At 39.4% G+C, this 18,970-nt stretch overlaps 1 protein-coding gene across 1 annotated transcript; it reads left to right on the forward strand.

Annotated features, from left to right (window-relative positions):
* Window positions 1–140: 140 nt before the first annotated feature.
* Window positions 141–17,498, forward strand: entpd3 (ectonucleoside triphosphate diphosphohydrolase 3). Its single transcript, XM_035390121.1, has 10 exons — window positions 141–225; window positions 3,402–3,523; window positions 8,497–8,614; window positions 9,176–9,335; window positions 10,374–10,533; window positions 12,107–12,346; window positions 13,595–13,858; window positions 14,156–14,266; window positions 14,829–14,960; window positions 16,728–17,498. Exons 2-10 carry the CDS (start codon window positions 3,404–3,406, stop codon window positions 16,917–16,919), a joined length of 1,497 nt encoding a protein of 498 aa, XP_035246012.1. The 5' UTR covers window positions 141–225; window positions 3,402–3,403; the 3' UTR covers window positions 16,920–17,498.
* The last annotated feature ends 1,472 nt before the right edge of the window (window positions 17,499–18,970 follow it).

Here is an 18,970-nt window from a genome sequence, read left to right on the forward strand (position 1 = left end):
GGTTGTTGATGAGAAGGCTTCACTGAAGCTGTTTACCAATGGTAGTCCAGCATAAGAAATGGGAGTGGCCAAGAAGAGAATGGGAGGGGGCTGAACAGTTCTGATGTAAACCGTCCTCTCAGCAGGGCTGAGTTCTCATGCACAAGCTGATCTGTGAGGACTGTTCTGTTCCGGGGGTCAGCCAGTGATTCTGCCTCATCTGAGCAAGGTGTGGCACAGAGACAGGTGAGGACGGTACTATCCTTTATGTCTTTGTCTGGTATTAGAGGTGTGGTGTCATGCAGCACAGCATTGTAATGCAATGCTAAAGGTTAGTGCAGGGGCATGCTTTAGTTATCTCTGCCTTCATCCACTTGCTCTTCAGCTCTTTATGGCTGATTCACATACTAGATTTATGACCTGAGGTATATGTGCCACAAGGATACTTGGTCCATAAAGACAACTTGGTTGTGGTTTTTTTGCATGTGAATCTCTTATAACGAATACCAACAAAACTTAGTAGTCTCACAATGATGTATGTACTTTTATGCTTATTACCTATTTGAGTCAGCTTGTTTTATGCAAACTTGGTTTTTACAGGTAGCTGTGGTTGTTTTGGGGAATTGGCATCTGTAATTTAGACTTCTTGTACATGTGGTGCACTTTCTTGTGTAAACCAAAATGTGGTTTTTAGAAGTGTGAGGGAAGAACAGAAAAAGTTAAGTGCTGTTCCAAAATACAGATGAGCACAGACCAGAAGCCAGAAGTCTGTTCATTTCAAGAAGGATGTCTTTACTGAGCAGGAGATGCTTTGTATGTGCAATAACTAATGGAGCTCAGTACCACAGGAGCTGTGATTACACAGCTTGATCTAGAGTATTCCTGCAGTGTTACTGTAGGTTACAAGAAACGCTGAAACATAAATTGCTGCTGAGTCTGGAAATAAACGTACCTCATTTACTGACCACAGAATGGTTTCCCAAATAAAATATAAATGATATTGTATGCACTTTCATTTACCTCCCTTCTAGCACATTGCACATATTTATATGCAATATTCATATTATTACATAAAACCATTGCTTCTCCAACTTTCTCCCTAATGACAATCATTGTCATTTAGAAATTCATCTGATATATTATTATTTGTAACTTTGAACATTAAAACATGTATAAAACCACATTTTTAGACACACAAATATCCATGGATAATTACTGTACATTATCTTAATTATTTTATGTGTGCTTCTGGTGAGCAACCAATAGCCAGATCTTGGAATCATTGACAGAGGAAGGGTGATTCGGTCGTGACATGGGTTTGGTTGTTACATGCTGATGTTGCCCCATAAAAACCAAGCTAGAGTGCCGCCAGTCATCATGCACATCCCTGTACTTATCCTCTTGCTGCTCAGATTTCAATGGACAGACTTCCTGACAAATATATGCTGCCTCTATCAAATGTCCTAATTTAGAGACTACAGTCATGTGTTTTGTTGTGAAGGATAATATCAGTATCAGCAGATGTGTGCAGGCAGCCTTTCCCTCTGCCCCATACTCGCTGATCTCTGTGGTCATTGCGCAGAGAACTACACTGCTTAGCAGGCAGACTGCAGTCACTTGATGACCAGACGAGTTTCTCTCATGTGAAGGGTGGAGTACCCTGCTGACTGAAACCCTTCCGCAGTGATGCTGTGGCCAATTAAATGCCACTTTGTATTAATATTAGCATGGGAAAGAATGAGATTTCAGACCATATAACTGCACTGAAAATAAATTCTCTAGCTGGAAACGTAACCTGACAACAACATCCCCTTTTCAATCGCTCAAACTAATGGCCAATTTCATAATAGCTCTTCAGTAAGAACTATTTATCAGTGTAATACTCAATTTCCAATGGCCAGTAAAAGTTATGACACAAAGTAGTAGGAAAAAACTTATGTCACTCCAACCATACTCCAACACAGTTTCCCTTGACAGGCTTTGATATATGAGCAATACTGTTTTTATTATTGACTAAATCTGATCTGAAACTCAATTCAGCGGTAGAACTTACTAATCGGTTTGCAAATCAGAGCTAAGAACCTGATGTCCAGTTATTTCTCATCATTCCAGATATACTGTAAATACAACCATGCTATATCCATATGCTCCATACTGCAACAATCTGTCCAGTTCCTTGCTGCACCAGGTTGCTGTCCATACTGCACCAATAGAGAACCCAATGTTAAAAAAATCATCTAACAATTGTACATAGATATTTATGATAGTCCTTCCTGTATGTTCTTGGACAATATTTATGAGTGATGTTTTTCTAACTGATTTCATGAACTGGACTACACTCCAGTGCATGGTGGTTATCACACCAAGGGGATATTTGTCTCTTATTATGGTGTACATGTTTTATAATGATATATTTTAGTCATATATTTAAAAATAGCAACATCATGCAGTCCCACAAACTGCAGACAGAGGAGGACAACCCAATCATGTGTGTATTTATAAACTCACACTAACAGGTAGCTCAGCATCAGCGTCTGCCTTCTTAAAATATGTCTGACGGCAGTCCTTTTTATGCACAAATAATGTCACCTATCTGGTTATGACAAGCCATGCTGAAATAACAGCCTTTAGAATATGGAATGCTCCCCTCCACTCACCCAGATGACCAGAGATAAGGATCTTATACTGGCTTGTAATCACTGTATGTGAGGCCAGAGTCTTCCCCTGCCCATTTTACAGTGAAGATGGACACACATCTGTAACAGAATATGTGCACTTTGTGTCCATTTCTACCGTGCTAGTAAACAGCCACATTATGAATGGCCATATTAAATCAGCTGATGTCTGAATGGTAGATTGTTCGGTGCATCCAAGAGTAACTTCAATTCGGCTGTAATCATAGGTACATGCAGGTTTATAATATTGGACTGGATATTTTTGGTAGGGGGGCACTGTGCTGTTGAAAGCATTGTCCTTTGAATGAAGCATTAAGCCTCTGTCCTGTCTCACTGTGGTCAATAAACGTCCTATAGTAATTTTAAAAATGGCAGGGATAAAAATTATGATGAAACCATACATACCTATTCCAATTAAGAACTTGTATTTCTTTGCTGTTTTCCTTTATTTGTTGTTTTGTAATTGCATGAGCTGTCATTTTGACCATGTGTTTAGCATTAAGTAAAGGTTTCTAATCATCTGTAATGTCCAGGCTACTTTTTAACACGTTACTCTTAAAGATATTGCCTCCTAACACTTCCCAGTAGCAACAAAAAAAAAAAACTTAAATCTACCTTGGCTATTATTGATAGATAAGCATACAAACATTAGCATGAATGGAATCTAGACTGAAAAAGATGCATTAACAGCCGACTGTAATTATTGCATGGACACGGTCAGATTAGAACATCTTTCTGTCCACACAGAAATGGCATCAAGGCTTGCGGGCTCCCTCGCCCTGTTCTTCCTGCTGGCGAGCATTGCAGTTCTCATTGCCGTGGCTGTCGTCCAGGTCCACAAGAGGACTTATGAGTCTGCCGGGCAGAGGGTGAGACTCACTGCATAACATACTGTAATGCAACAATTTTCACCCTAAGCATTGCAGTATCGCACACCCATCCAGGACTGGAATTAAATGAATGTACCACTTTCTAGGGAAACAATGTGTCTCTGTGGAGAGCTGCTTATAAGAGGCTATATAGTCACTACTATACCACTGATCTTTTTGCACAAGCCTGTTATAGAACATGAGTAATTTACAGTTAAGCACTATGAAACATTATGGGCTCTATTTTTGCAGTCAAAGCAAGCCAACTTTTTGTCCCTATCCATTAATTCCAACAATTAAATGTACATATTCAATACGTGAAACATGTTTCTATTCTATCTATTTATTTCATGGCTTTCATTCTTCTTCTTCTTCTTCTTCTTCTTCTTCTTCTTCTTCTTCTTCTTCTTCTTCTTATTATTATTATTATTAGTAGTAGTAGTAGTAGTAGTAGTAATATTATCACTTGAGTCTTCGGGTTCTAAACAGCAATGATATGAAGGTTGCATAGCTGAAGCATTTCTTAAAAAGACAATTTTGCAATACTCTGTCATAACTTCAATACATATTTGTTGCATTTCTGTATTAGGTTGCTATGAAACAGTCAGTTTTGTACATCAGCTCAATATATAAAGTAAATATCAAGTTATATCAGTTGGTATATATCCAATAGCAAAAAGACATTTAATATCATGTGACTTCAAGCAGCTGATGACATAACTACCAAACTGGTAGCTGACAAAACTCAGTTTCAGACCTCAAGGCTCTCCATGATCAATGCTGGGGACCCCAGGTCTACAAAAGAAGTGCACAATAAGGGCTGATCCGTTTCAGGATTTTGTGCCAACTTCCGCCCTTAATTATTTAATTAGCTCAATTAGTTATCTAAAATAATACGTCAATAATTTATACAAGCAATTTATACAAATGCCAGCTACAGCTGCAGATTGCAAGTATATCCTAACGATTTTACAGTACTTAAGTACAGGAGTGAACAGAAGTAGTTTATAGAGCTGTCGGAAATCAAAACGGTAGGGTAATTGATTAGAAAAAAAAAAACAGCACGCAGACCAGCCCTCCAAGTTTAGAGCTGTGCACCCCTGGTCCAGATGGTAAAAGGGGTAGTGCTGAGGGCCAGATCCATATCCATTTCTGGATTTCATGCTAACTTCTACTTGTAATTATTGAATCAGCCGAATCATTTAGTAAATTAGTCTTGATAAGTTTATAAGTTTATGAATTACAGCAAAACCTGTTTCAGGGTCTGAACATGAAACATATTTTTGTAGTCTAATCTATGGTAAAACCAGCTTAAATAGATTCAGATAAATACAGTCAGGTCCATAAATATTTGGACATTGACAAAGTTATTGTTATTTTGGTTGTCTACCACAGCATATTGGAATTGAAATTAAATAATGAATATGAGCTCAATATGAGTGCAGACCTTCAGCTTTAATTTGAAGGTATTTACATCCAATTCGGGTGAACGGTGTAGGAATTACAGCACTTTTATATGTGGCCCCCCCCTTTTTAAGGGACCAAAGGTAATTGGATAATTGGCTGCTCAGCTGCTCCCTGGCCAGGTGTGTGTTATTCCCTCATTATTTCATTTACAAGTAAGAAATCATTATAAATAAAAGGTCTAGACTTGATTTCAAGTGTGCCATTTGCATTTGGAATCTGTTGCTGTTAACAATATGAAGTCCAAAGAGCTGTCACTGTCGGTTAAGAAAACCATCATTAGGCTGATATGGATAAAAATGGTTGTAATTCCTACATTGTTCATACAGTATTTTTGACAAAACCCTTAAAATAAAGCTGAAAGTCTACACTTATATCTCACATCTTGATTGTTTCATTTCAAATCCATTGTGGTGGCGCACAGAGCCAAAATGATGACAATTGTGTCACTGTCCAAATACTTATGGGCCTGACTGTATCTGCACATCCAGCTGCAAGTGATGGCCTTACATTTCTCAAGTGTGCTTGTGTTTTCCATGCAGTGACAATGTGTGACATCAGTTTTGATGTCTGGAAGATTCAGCTGGCTCTTCTCAGGGATCCCTAGGCCTCTATAATCCCAGCAGTAGAGGACCCACACTTCCGCCACAGTCGAAGTCATCATATAGAAAATAATCCTTTCTTTGAGATGATTGTGGTCCGATAGAGCACGATTAGTGACTCTAAAAGATCCACTCCTCCCATGCATTTGTTGTAGAGCGTGACAATAATTGGGAAGGTCACTTCTTTTTTTTGTCCCACCTCAGCACTGGTTTGATACATGGGTGCTCAGGAGGCTGTCCAGATGGTTGTCAAACCATTTCACTGGTTTTATGTTGACACCATCAAGCGTGGCCTCCTTTTCATCATATGCACCACGTCCTTTAGCTTTCGTCAACTTGTCATCCATGAAGGGGCATCCAATAACACGATTCCGTTGTACAGGTCCAACATTGTGGATCTATGCCTTCTTGAGGATCACTTGCAGATCAATGCTGCAAAACCAACTCTCATAGAACATTTTGTGGTACATGTTGACAGGAATGATGGAGACAAGCTGCAATACAATGTTTGCACTCGCTCCAATGTCTGAAGCCCCAACCATTCAACCATTAATTGACCCTGTGAAAAGTAAAAATTGTACACTACTTTGGTCTGACAGGACAAATATCTTGTAACCCCAGCATTTGAGTTTCTAGGGATTGTACTGTATAAGCTGGCCCTTGCCCTGGAAAGGTACAATCTGTTCATTCATGGGAAAGCATTGTATCCATGGGAATGCTGATGAAGCTAGTCAGAATTGAGGACAGCAATGGTCACACTTTGATAAGCTTGTCATGTCTAGGCTGTCCTGCCAGAAGTTGTTCATCATTATTAGCAAAGTGAAGGAAACATTTGATTTTCTTCCAGTGTTGCTTTGACTTTACACATGACACACAATCATCTCTGGTGTTCCTGTCCCAAAACCTGCAGGTCTGTGGCAGGCCATGGAAGCAACATTTCCCTTTAAATTGTCCTCTCTTTGTAGGACACATTTAGTGGCTTGCTTGTGTCACTTTGGATGGCATAGAGATTGAGCTGTTGCACTAGCAAAATGGTGTCACGGAATGTGATGCATGACAGCCGTTTGGTAATTTTGTGACCCACCCTGTACCGAAGAGGATGGGGGGCCGCTGCTGGGGGTGTGTCAGTCAATATTGCATAGCGTAGTGAAATTTTGAAACAGCTCATTGGAATATGTAATGAACATAATATCAACATAATACAAAGATGCAGAAGTAATTAGCATTTGAGTTAAACAAATAATAATCATTATACATTTCTATATGTATTAGTTTAGCAGATTAACAGTCTAACATAAACTACCAGTCTAACTGATAGAAATTTTATAATCAGCTTGAACATGGATTGCTTTGTCTAGTAATGTTCTTGCATAGAAAAAAACTTTTTTGGCTTCTATGCTTTATTTAAAATTATTGATCACAGAACGTCATCACCACTCGTGGCCATGAAGATATTTTGAATAGGGGAAAACCGACAATGTTGTGGCAATTTTCACTTTTTACTGATTTACATACAAGCAATGCGAACAAAAGCTGCGAAATTTCACTACACAGAATGTACACTAGATTTGATTCCCTGATGGGACACTGCTATTGTACCCTTCAGCAAGGTGTTGAGCTCCTTCAATTAATCAGTATATCATTTATATATCTAGCTGTATAAAAGCACTGAATGTGAAAAGAATGCAAACTGTGTACGTTGCTCTGGAGAACATCTGCTAAATGCCTAATATGCAAACATAAAAAAGCATCATTACACATGAAGAGAGCATCTTGGTAGTACTCAACCATTACCCTGCTGGTGTTCATCTGGGAAAACACCAGAGTGCAATATTATATTAGTATATTAGTATATATTAGTATATTAGTATAGTAATATTATAAAATTCCAATAAATATTGTAAAGATTCAAGAGCAAGAAAAGCACAAGCTTCATCTACATGATGTAGAAACAGAAGAGAAGTAAGAGAAGTAGTCTGTTTGAAATGAGTGCATTTCTTTCAATCTTCTGCCGCCAAGGGGTTGATAGAGCTTCTATTTCAAGCCTGGAGTCAAACATCCTTCAATTAATTGTACCATTTCTCTCAGTTAATGATTCAATGATCACTTAATCATGTGCTTGAGAATGACAATATGTATGTGCAATATTTACAGTATGTTCACTGACAAGTATCATTTGTTGGACTCGGTGTAGTGTATCAATGTGTTTAGAATATCCAAAACTCAATATTTTAAATGATGATGTAACACCCATGGCTCATGTTAGCTGGTTAGTAAGATAATTAGCATTTACCAAAACAAGTTTCGGTTCTTAAAAAAACATCTTTAAAAGTTTGAGTTAATAATAGCAGTCTGGTATGAAAGCACTGCGAACCCTATTTACATTGCTTTCATTTTGTTGGTTTACAAGCTAGCACAGCAAAGAATGAACCACTGAATAAATGAATAATCCAAGTGTAATCTTTCTCCCAATATCTAAAAATAAGTTACAAGATGTGAAAATAAATTAAATCCATTATTACTAAAATGTACCTCTATGTACTTATTTTATTTTGAAGCTTGTGCGTTCATGTATCACTTCCATACAGTCCATATTAATACATTAATATTCGTAGCATCATCGTTTTTTTGTTTTGCACTGATGAACATCTCTTAATTAACCCATAATTGTATAACTGGTGAAGTGTCTGTGCTTACTGCCAAGAGATTGCTGAACTCAGGAGAGCCAACAGTGGCAGCTAGAGGATGACTGCTGAAATTCAGGTTGATGTCCAAATGGCTGCATGCACGATCATCTCCCTCCATATGACATTTCTGAGGATAGGTCTCCCATATGAACCATGTATGATATGAGGCAGGCTGTGATAAAGGCTTGTGTACTATGTTTTGGATTTTCTTCTCATGCAGTTTGGAATAGTGCTGGATGCTGGCTCTTCTCGCACCACACTGTACCTGTACCAGTGGCCAGCTGAGAAGGAGAACAACACAGGCGTGGTCAGCCAGAACCTCAGCTGCTTGGTCGAAGGTAAGGAAATGCCAGGCAAATAACTGTTCATTGGTTAATGTTACAAATGATCAACACCATGCAGAGCAGGCTAGAACTGCCGTTTACAAGAACATATTTATCCAAAAAAGGACATTCTATTTAATACTTTGGAGGTGCATTTATCATGGTTTTCATTTAGCTTATTATCCATTTGCCTGCTGAATCCACCTTGAATCCTCACTGTCGAGTAGGTACAATATGTGCTGTCCCACTGAAAAGAGGCATGTGGTACATTAGTGATTTAACAGATCAATATCCATTTCCTGTGTTCAAATTCCCCTTCCCCTTTTTGTAAGAGAACTGCTGTTCTGTTGTTTACAGAAGATGAGATCAGATGCATAGCATTACAGAGGAATTAAGTCATGTGACAGCAGAGACATCACCACATTATCACCAGGCTATACTTTTTGCAACATGAGAGAACATTCTGTCATCTGCCGGGAACATCTGGCAACGTTTGATGTTTTCATCAGTTTGGAGGGTACAGCACTACTGGATGCCTGGAGCAGGTTCTGAGCTGGTTCTGCATTTCATCTTCAGGTCCTGGTATCTCCAGCTTGGGCCAGGACTCAATTCAGGACCAAAAGACCTGGAGCTCCCTGAAGAACTGTGTGGCTAAGGCCAGAGAGGCCATTCCTCCCTCACTGCACAGCAACACCACCATCTCCTTGGGAGCAACAGCTGGAATGAGACTGCTGAGGTAACCAATCAGGAACCACGTCTGATGAGTCCTCTGATCTTCCTTCCTTAAGAGTCCCTGAATATTACTTCAAGTCATGTCTTCAAGTGAAGGGATTCCTGATTAAATCTGTAGAATTACACCAGGAGGAGGAACACAGTAATACGTGCCTTTGCATGCTAGCACTCTGTTCAGAAACTTTATTTGCACTTAAACTTAAAACTGTTGACAAAACTGTCATTGGAGTGTGCTACAATTCATAAATATGGATTTACAATGTCATTAGGCTTCATCTCCAGTATGTATCTCACCCGTTTAAAATCATTTTGGTTAAATAGACTGCTTAACAGAGTTACATTGTTACAGAAAAATGCAATGGTTTAGGGAGACTTGACTACATGGTCTGATATGCATCATGCGTATAGCCATTGAACTATGCACACATTTTTCTTTATTGTGTATTGCCATTATTGAACATAGCAACACACTGTACAATAAACTACATTAATTTTCACCAGGCATTCCTCTTTGATTCTTACCGCTGCACACCTAGCAGTTTTAAGGTCCTAACACACACATACATACCATAGCAAGATACACAATTGTATTTATACAGGCTACACAAGCCTGAGACACGTCCGCATCTACCAAGACACATAGCGATTTGTATAGACTCACACTACTCCTTCATCTGAGCATAACTGTTAACAAAGAGGAAAGGTTAAAACACTGTCGTCAGATAACTGAGATATCATCGAGTTAATCCTGTTCCAGTAGAGTCGGGAGACTACACTCAGTTCCTTTGCTCAGATACTTTCGCTGCTTGGTGTATCTGAACAGTTTCTTACAAGTATAACAGTTCAATAAACTTCAATTTCAATTAAAACCAGGATACATGGTGTGCTTGCACCTAGCATGTCCCCATTACATAGGAGACTGTGGCTTTATGCTGAATGGCTACTGCATCAATTACATCAGGACCAGGAGAAAAATGTGTCTCCCTGGATACTACCTCATGGTGCCATGATTGTCCATGTCTCTTCTTCATCTTTGTGTTAGATCTCAGAATGAAACAGCCTCAGATGAGATCTTACAGTCCCTGGAGAACTACCTGAAGGGTTTACCTTTCAGCTTCAGGAATGCTTCCATAATCTCTGGGGAAGAAGAGGGGCTCTATGGGTGGATCACAGCCAACTACCTGAAGGGAAATTTCCTGGAGGTCAGGTGACCCTCAGACACAGTTGCCACTATGTGTATAGGGTGTGGGGTGGTGTTGGGAAGCAGACAATGTCTGCAATTGACTTTCATTCAAAATTGGCCATTTTCACTTTTATTAGGATATAGTTTTCCTTCTTGTCTTAAATTAGTTTTGATTTTCTAAATAATAGTATATTAGTCTAACTCCATACTTTTTTTCCTTTCATTAATCACTTGTGCAAGTGTAGGCTACACTGCTTCAAAACATTAGGTAAAGTAAGGTAAATATAGTTAGCTATAGCTAGCCAGCTTGTTAACTTAGTTTAATGTAATGATTAAACAGATATTTAATTATAATTTATGTTTTCAAACACTGTGATAATGAAAATTCATAAAATGCCTGACAGGACTTCATTGCTACATACAAACTAGCTGTATTTTTATCCAGTGTTTAGGTTCACTTACACAGAGCAACAATGTATTTCCCTCTGCCAGTATCAATGGATGTGTGATGGTAACAACATTGTGCAGAAGCCGAGAGGGCTGCTCCTGTGTCTTTAGTCTATCAAGCGGTTCTGGTGTTTTGGCTACCTGGGAGAGCAGCAGGACCACAGACAAATTTCCTTCACTCCTGCAGAGTGAATTACCATAAGCTTCCTTAAGTGATTTTTGAGTAAAGGACAATGAAAGACACTGTTTTCTCCCTGCTGTGGATGTGGCCTCGTGATGATGTGATGATGTGTATGTCCCTTTTTAAATATGGGTGATGTACCACTGAAAAGGGATCTCACAGCCAATACAAAGTTGTAAAGTTAAAACAAAGATAGATAATTCCTTTTCTGATGGCTGTTGAATAGGGAAATAAATACTTTGTGATGCAGCTTGAGACATGCCTCTTGAAATGCTATTTGGTTTTGCTTGCCTAAATTGTCCACCCTTGCCATTCCTACTGCTGTTTAAAGTCCAGATGTATTTGAAAGCCTTGAAAAATATTTTACATCGATTAATAATTTAATATGGTTTTAGGCATACAGTAGACACAACATTTAGATTCAAAATCAGTTTCTTTGTGAAATCCATCTACTACTGCATGAGGTTCTGGAGGCAGTCAGCTATATAATGTATGTGACAAACACAGATTCCCTCTATGCTGTCTGGTACATCCATGTGATTTTTATAAACAAACTCCACCCATTTTTGTTTTATAATGGGCTCCTTTGGTATCGTGTGAAACGAAGTTCCTACCTTGGTATTTTGTTGTAAAACTGCGCAGTCTGCGATGTTCAACACACCAACTGTCACAACAATGTCATTGATTAAGCTTTATGTGCACCAAGGTTTTCAGTTTACTGCATTGCTCTCATGTAATTTGCATATCTTTGCAAAGTGGACAATGATAAGTTCAACATATTTGTGACATCACAAATTGTGCTCATACGAGTACGTTTCCAACTCAGATTTCAGGGAAGTATGGAGAAGCTCTCAGGTGACAGTTAACCATAAAAAAACAACAATCTGAGTGAAGGGCTTTTTAAAAAATGATGATAGCATGCTGTTGCTGAGTTGTTGGTTAGAGAGTCTGTCCCCTTTTGCAGAGAAACCTGTGGAACCTATGGGTGCGCCCTCATGGAGGTGAGACTATTGGATCAATGGACTTAGGGGGTGCTTCAACCCAGATTGCCTTCAACACCCCCTTGGATGAGGGTGTTGGCGCAGAGGGATTTATACGGGTTTGGCTCTATGGCTATGGGTACAATGTCTACACCCACAGCTTCCTCTGCTATGGCAAGAATGAGGCGCATAAGAGGGTTCTGGCTGCTCTGGTGCTGGCAAAGGTACAGTACCGCCTCCCTCTTCTTTCCAGCACTGCCTTTGTTTGGATTGGATTGTTTTTTTTTTGTTTTTTTAACAATCAGCCTGAAATTGCATGATCTCCATTTGTCTATTCAGAATGATGATTGACCTTTTATGTTAAGTGCCTGGCCTGGTTTCATTATAATTAATGCATGTCTGTGTCTAGAAAGCCCATTAATGCCCCAGTGTAGAAATACATGGCATCTACCATATCCTGGGCTATGGGACAGTGCTGGCTTTGAGAGACCAGACAGAGTGCATTAATGGATCAGCATATTGATCGTATAATTTCAGATTGTTTTCCTGTCTTAAAGATAAAATGCCTATGGTGCACTTTCATGGTGCCTGTATTTTTTGACAGGTGACTGCGGGAAGATCTTTGAATCCCACCTCATTAAACATGCCCTTAACTAAGACCAAAGATTTATTCTCAGTTGACCTGGTTTTACAAACCAAATGTGGCAAACCATATACATACTTCTATCCCTTGCCCACTGAGAAGGAAAAGGTTATATCCAGATACATCACTTTTTTTTTTTTACTGTGTCAAATTTTGTATCTACACAGTGTCTACACCCTTGCACTAATTACATTACATTACAGGCATTTAGCAGACGCTCTTATCCAGAGCGACTTACACAACTTTTTACATAGCACTTTACATTGTATCCATTTATACAGCTGGATATATACTGAAGCAATGCAGGTTAAGTACCTTGCTCAAGGGTACAACGGCAGTGTCCTTACCCGGGAATCGAACCTGCGACCTTTCGGTTACAAGCGCAGTTCCTTACCCACTAATGAAAGAGGTTAAAGCTATTCACATTTACAGTTCACAGTTATACCACCCTGTAACTGTAAAAGTTTAGTAGGGTTGAGATTAGTTATTTTTTGAATGGCAGATCATCTCAATAAGTTGTTGGTGTAAGTGATGTTGATCGACCAATAGGGGCAGTTCCTCTAGACCAGTGGTTCCCAAACCTCCCCTCGGTTACCCCTACCTCATGCACAGCTGATGCCACTAATCAAGGGCTTGATTAGTTGCATCAAGTGTGCTTGAGGTGGAGCACATCAAATACCTGGATCTGGGTGGGGGTGCCCAAGGGGAGGTTTGGGAGTCACCAAATAAATCCAGTACCTTATGGCTGGTGAAATCTTCAGCAAGCTCAACTCTTCACATTTATCTCATGAAAACTGTTCTTCATAAATGTATTTTTTTTCTCCCACAGAAGTCTCCCTCTAAGACAGTGGAGAATCCCTGCTTCCCTGTAGGCTATAGGACTAACATGTCAGCTGCAGACATTTTTGGGAGCCCTTGCACTGAGCAGCGCCCAGTCTATGCCCCGGATGAACAGTTTCTCCTGGTGGGCACGGGGGATCCTGCAGGCTGCAGAGCAGTTGTCCATACTATATTTGACCTGCAATCCTGCCATGGCCTGGCCAATTGCTCCTTCAATGGCGTGTACCAGCCTGCCCTGTCTGGACATTTCCTGGTAAAGACACAGGCAAATCTTAAGCAGAAATCAATGTTAAAGGGGGGCTGTGTCATGTATTGGGTTTAGCTCACTTGGACATAATAAAAGTTAAACGAACATTTATTATACATAGATTTCCTCTTGCTTTCTATAAAATAGTCAGGTAAAATGCCTTTTAGCATTCAGATCACTAGGGTTTGTCTTATCTTTACCAACTAGTCTCTCAGCTGATAGACAGGTCTGATTTGTATGTATGTGCGTGAATTGTAATTCATTTATTACATCCAGAATCACAGAAAGTGTATGTTATTACAGGCGTATGCTGGATTCTACCACACGGCAAATGCTCTAAAACTTAACCGCTCTTTCACTCTGGATTTATTCAACTCCACTACATTTGCCTTCTGCTCAAAAAACTGGACAACAGTGAGTGATTTTGAGTATACATAACCACTTCTAACATTAAAGAATACCTAATACTTTTTCTAAATATAACACAAGTACAAGAAACTTTAACGGAGCCCACAATAAGGCGTAAAATTATTAACTTGATAATAATATATTATTAACTAGTAACTATTAAACTGACAAAAAGCATTGTGTTGATCTCATCAAAATATTGTTTTTTGTTTTCTTTTTCATTTGCTTTTATTTTTTACTTTAAAGCATGTTCTTCAGTCATAAAGCCACAGAACAAAAACATACAGTATTAACAAAATCAATAACATTTCATAACATGGCGAATTTAGAATTTGAGCATGTTGTCATTTACAAAATAATAGTGTACCTGTAGTCACAAGTCTTTCATGCCATCCATCAAACAAATGCCCCCACAATACAGTACTTTGTGAGTAACTACAGTTGCATGGGTCTCAGTTGCACATGTCAGCAAGTGGGTAATTCTGAAATAAAGTACAGAATATAGTCCAGTTTTTTCAGAGTAGATTTTGATATACAATTTGTAATGGGAGGCTCTCTTTCTTTTTAGCTTACAGCAAATTATGAAATAAAGAAATACCTGATGGCTCACTGCTTTTCAGCAAACTATGTCTACACTCTGCTGGTTGAGGGATACAAATTCACTGCTGAGACGTGGAATAACATTCTATTTGAGAAAACGGTGAGTGTGTCCGACTGTATTCCAGCTCTATGTTATATTCTGTGTTATATTTTGCGCATCCCATTCAATACAGTATTTAGTTGCTACAGTTTTCATCACTCTTGCGTGTGTTTTATAACTCACAATTATTCTGTAATTATATAGCATATAGTGTACAGTATATTTCAGTTGTTGTATTAGTAATCTGTATCCATTCAATGCATTCAAGGGTTTTGAAATTAGTTTTCCCTTCACAATACCAGAACTCTTGATAAAATGGGGTTATATACTGTATATCCAATCCATTATGGCAGTGGTTCTCGGCCCTGGGGGAACCCTGTGTATGCTGGTTTTCATTCCAATCAACCAAAATTTCTGTCCAGAATTGTAACAAGCTGTTCATTTTTCTTCATTAGATGCTTTTCATATTTTTATGGATTATTTACTCTCTTAAACCACATTGTGTCACAAATGGTGAGAGTAGTGCTGCCCCTCTTCAGGCATTATTAGGCTTCCACAATAATGGCAAGGATGCAGTAGCACTTGTCAGCATGATTAAATAGGGGTGGTAGGGAAGGGTCTATATTAGTGGTAATCTGGCAAAGATCTAGCGGTGAAGCAGGTACCTTTGGTGGGGCTATTTTTCTATGTGAGGCCCCTTAGATGTCTCCTCAAACTGAAACATGCCTCAGGCAATGGTTCAACCCCAACTTTGGTTTGGGCCCGGGGGACTACAGGATATGACACTTGTACATTCACCATATTATTAGTTATGTCAATATGGGCAAAACTCAACCAAGAATCAGATCACTCTGTAAATTTGTCACCACTCCCACCTGCAACAAAAAACACTTGCCCATCAATCATAACGGTCACATCTGCTGTAGGGTACTGATGGGTAACCCCATGCCCACATTGAACGATGATCTAGTGGCTACAATCAACCAGAATGTCTCTGCCATGCTCCCACATAATCAGAGTGCTTCTTGGAGGTCTGGGTAGTGGTTCGAAGCCTCCTTATCCCAGGTACTGTAAGCTTCCAGAGCTCTACCCATAAGTAATGGGACCAGACAACACACCCACTTGGTTTCTAGCCAAACCCAAACCTTCACTATTCACTCAACTCACAACTGGTAGTTTTTGATGTTGTCCCTGGCTTGGAAAACAGGCATCTTGGGCACTTTGCGGTGTGCAATGCTGGAATTTTCTACTTTGCATACCAAGTTTAATTTCAGATTGGACGAAGTATTATGTTCTCTTTTCAGCAGAGGGGAACCATTCACACGTAAATTTCCTGTCAGTATCATATAGCTCTATATATAATTAATGTCACAGTTTCTTAATATTCCCTAGTACTTGTGACTATGAAAATATCATGCAGTGGCACTCTACTTCTACACCAGAAATGTTTTCATACCCTCAGATCACACTAAATGGCCAAGTTCATTTTACTTTCACGTTTATACATAGCTGATAATCCCTTTGTAAACGAGGACCATTATTTCTATTCCATCTCTAAGTCCATACATTTACTGAATTTACTTTTACTTTTAGTCATCTTTGTTTAAAATGTAGCAATTTAGTAAACCTTTGCCAGTGAAATGGGCTACTTTTGAACTTGCAGAATACTTCATGCAGTAGAGAAACTGGTAACCTGACAGAGAGAGTTGGCAGTACTTGTGTGTCTTTTAGAGTGTGTGTCAAGACCTAACCATGAAACAAAAAATGTTTGTCTCTTCTGGATCTCTATGTGCGATGTCTAATGATATATCCCTTCCTTACCCCCAGGTGGATAAGAGCGATATAGCCTGGTCTCTGGGCTACATGCTGACCCTCTCCAACATGATCCCTGCAGAGCCGAAGCTCTTGAGGCTACCCATGGATAACTCGGTGTTTGCAGGTCTACTATTCATGTTCTCCTCTCTAGCCATCCTTAGCCTCATGTTCCTCATCATTTCACTGGTGCGTGTCTGTTACTAATGCCCACCGGGGGGCAGTGCAGAGATTCCATGGACTGTCAGGGAGCTCATCCTCAGGCCAGGGTGGTTTAACAGGACAAGAGGGAGAACTGCGGAATGGTACATTGGAGGCCACCAAACTGAGTATAACAGCTTTGTGTTTTGCTTGGGTTTGCAAATGAAGGAAGGGAAAAGTACTGTTAAAATTACACTACATTCCATCACGTAATTAGCCCTACTGGATGCCCAGCATTTGTGAACTAGCTGGAAAATATGATATTGGATGCACAGTCTTCTTTATCTCAAAATGCTGAACCGTAACCAAAGCACTTTTAAACAATGCGTTTTTGCTTATTTTGTTCCTGTTTATTCTGGAGGGCATGGCACTAAAGACCAAAGACATTCATACTTTAATCAGTCTGTGATCCAGGCCGGCAGAAATAATCTACCACAGATATTTTTGTGGTAAAGAAAAGCAAGCATGGTAGAATAATCTGTGATGAATCTCATTTGCTTCTATGCCTGTTTAATGCTTCACTGCATTGCACTGCATTATATTTATTTGGACAACAGTTCTTCTTGCCTATCTCTGGTTCATTTAATGTCTGCAAGACACATGCTGTATATACATTTTGTTTGTATGTATATGATGTATATTCAAATAAAGTGATGAGTGACTACCTACATCCAAAAGTGGGATGTAATTTCCATTTTTCTGGAATAAACTCTGTAGCTCAATACCCTTTGGTTTTTCAAATAGGACTGCTCAATAATTGAAAGTACAGAAAAAAAAGAAGAAATGGCAACTTGGTTTCTCTTTGTAATGAACGAAACAATGCTGATACTGTTTATAGAGAATATGCCTGACCATTAGGATTTCATTCACAACTGGAACCAATTAGAATTTGCCAAATTTCAGAAATAGCCACACTTGTATTTGCCAGAAGGGGGCGCTGTTGTGCCATTGACATTACTTCAGTGTGGCAATGGCGAGCCGGCAGGGGGCACTCCTCTCTAAAGCATAGACCAATCCATACTTTGACAATCATAGAGCAGTGTTTTCAGACAGACAGTGTAAGGGATTTCATCATGAGTCTACAATGCATTGTGTGGTTTTAAGGCCCTATGAATATGTTAGAGAATTGCTGAAAATATACAGTATATATGAAGTGATGCATGGGTTTGAAATCCTGGAGATGATGAGAAATTACTCACACTACTGAGCCAAACCAAAAGCCTTTCATTCCAGCTGACAACTTCCTGGAAGTGGCAACCTCGCAAGCTGTGTGTTTCTGCAACAGAATGTGGAAAAAATATCTTTTTAAGCAGGCTTGCATCCATCCCTGAACTCTGATACAAGAACAGAAACAGCTGTGCTTGTCGCCATATTTTATTTACAGTAATTGCTTCCTGAAATAGAAGCACTCAGAGGATGGATCCACAGATGGTTCTGGATGATTCTTTGCTTGTGGTCTGATTGCTCGGGAAACAATGCAGAACCAGGCAGGTTGAAGTCTGATTGGGAATTCAGACAGGACACCAAGGAATCCCCTAATCTTTTGTGGGATCTTCATTTATCACAGTGAGTCAGGACCTTGGTTTAATGTCGCCTCCTGCAGCACAGTGTCCCCATTGCTGTAGTGAGTTACTTGGGTGTATTTGACCAGAGGAACATTGCCCCTTACTGACTCACCAACACCACTTCCAGCAGTAACTAAGTTCTCCAAGGTTCTCCCATCCAATTACTAACCACATTCACACCTGCTTAGCAGCCACTATTAGGTAAGAGCAGGGTAAAACCACTGTCTGTAACATACAGTTCTGAAGTACACATCAGACCATAGTGCAATGTTGTATGTTTGCGCTGAATGTTTTTATTTATGGGTAAGATTGCAGTGTGTCACCTGGGATTCAAACGAGTAAGCTTGTAGTTACAGGCTGCAAATAATTGAATAGCACAAAATAAGTTTTTTTTTTTCTTCAAGTTTGTGTACTGTTATTTCCCTATGCATACCATATTTGACCTCATGTCGCTATCCTGCCATTGCTGGTGTCATCAATTTTGCTTAGCAA

Source organism: Anguilla anguilla, chromosome 1 (genome assembly GCF_013347855.1).
Source record: "Anguilla anguilla isolate fAngAng1 chromosome 1, fAngAng1.pri, whole genome shotgun sequence".
Taxonomy (NCBI): Eukaryota; Metazoa; Chordata; class Actinopteri; order Anguilliformes; family Anguillidae; genus Anguilla; species Anguilla anguilla.

What these genes read in the sequence shown, in the direction of transcription:
- entpd3 (XM_035390121.1), top strand. Translation starts at nt 3,404, where the DNA reads ATGGCATCAAGGCTTGCGGGCTCCCTCGCCCTGTTCTTCCTGCTGGCG. An exon ending in GCTGGAATGAGACTGCTGAG is followed by an intron (nt 9,336 to 10,373) that starts GTAACCAATCAG and finishes TCTTTGTGTTAG; the next exon opens with ATCTCAGAATGAAACAGCCT. An exon ending in ACATTCTATTTGAGAAAACG is followed by an intron (nt 14,961 to 16,727) that starts GTGAGTGTGTCC and finishes CCTTACCCCCAG; the next exon opens with GTGGATAAGAGCGATATAGC.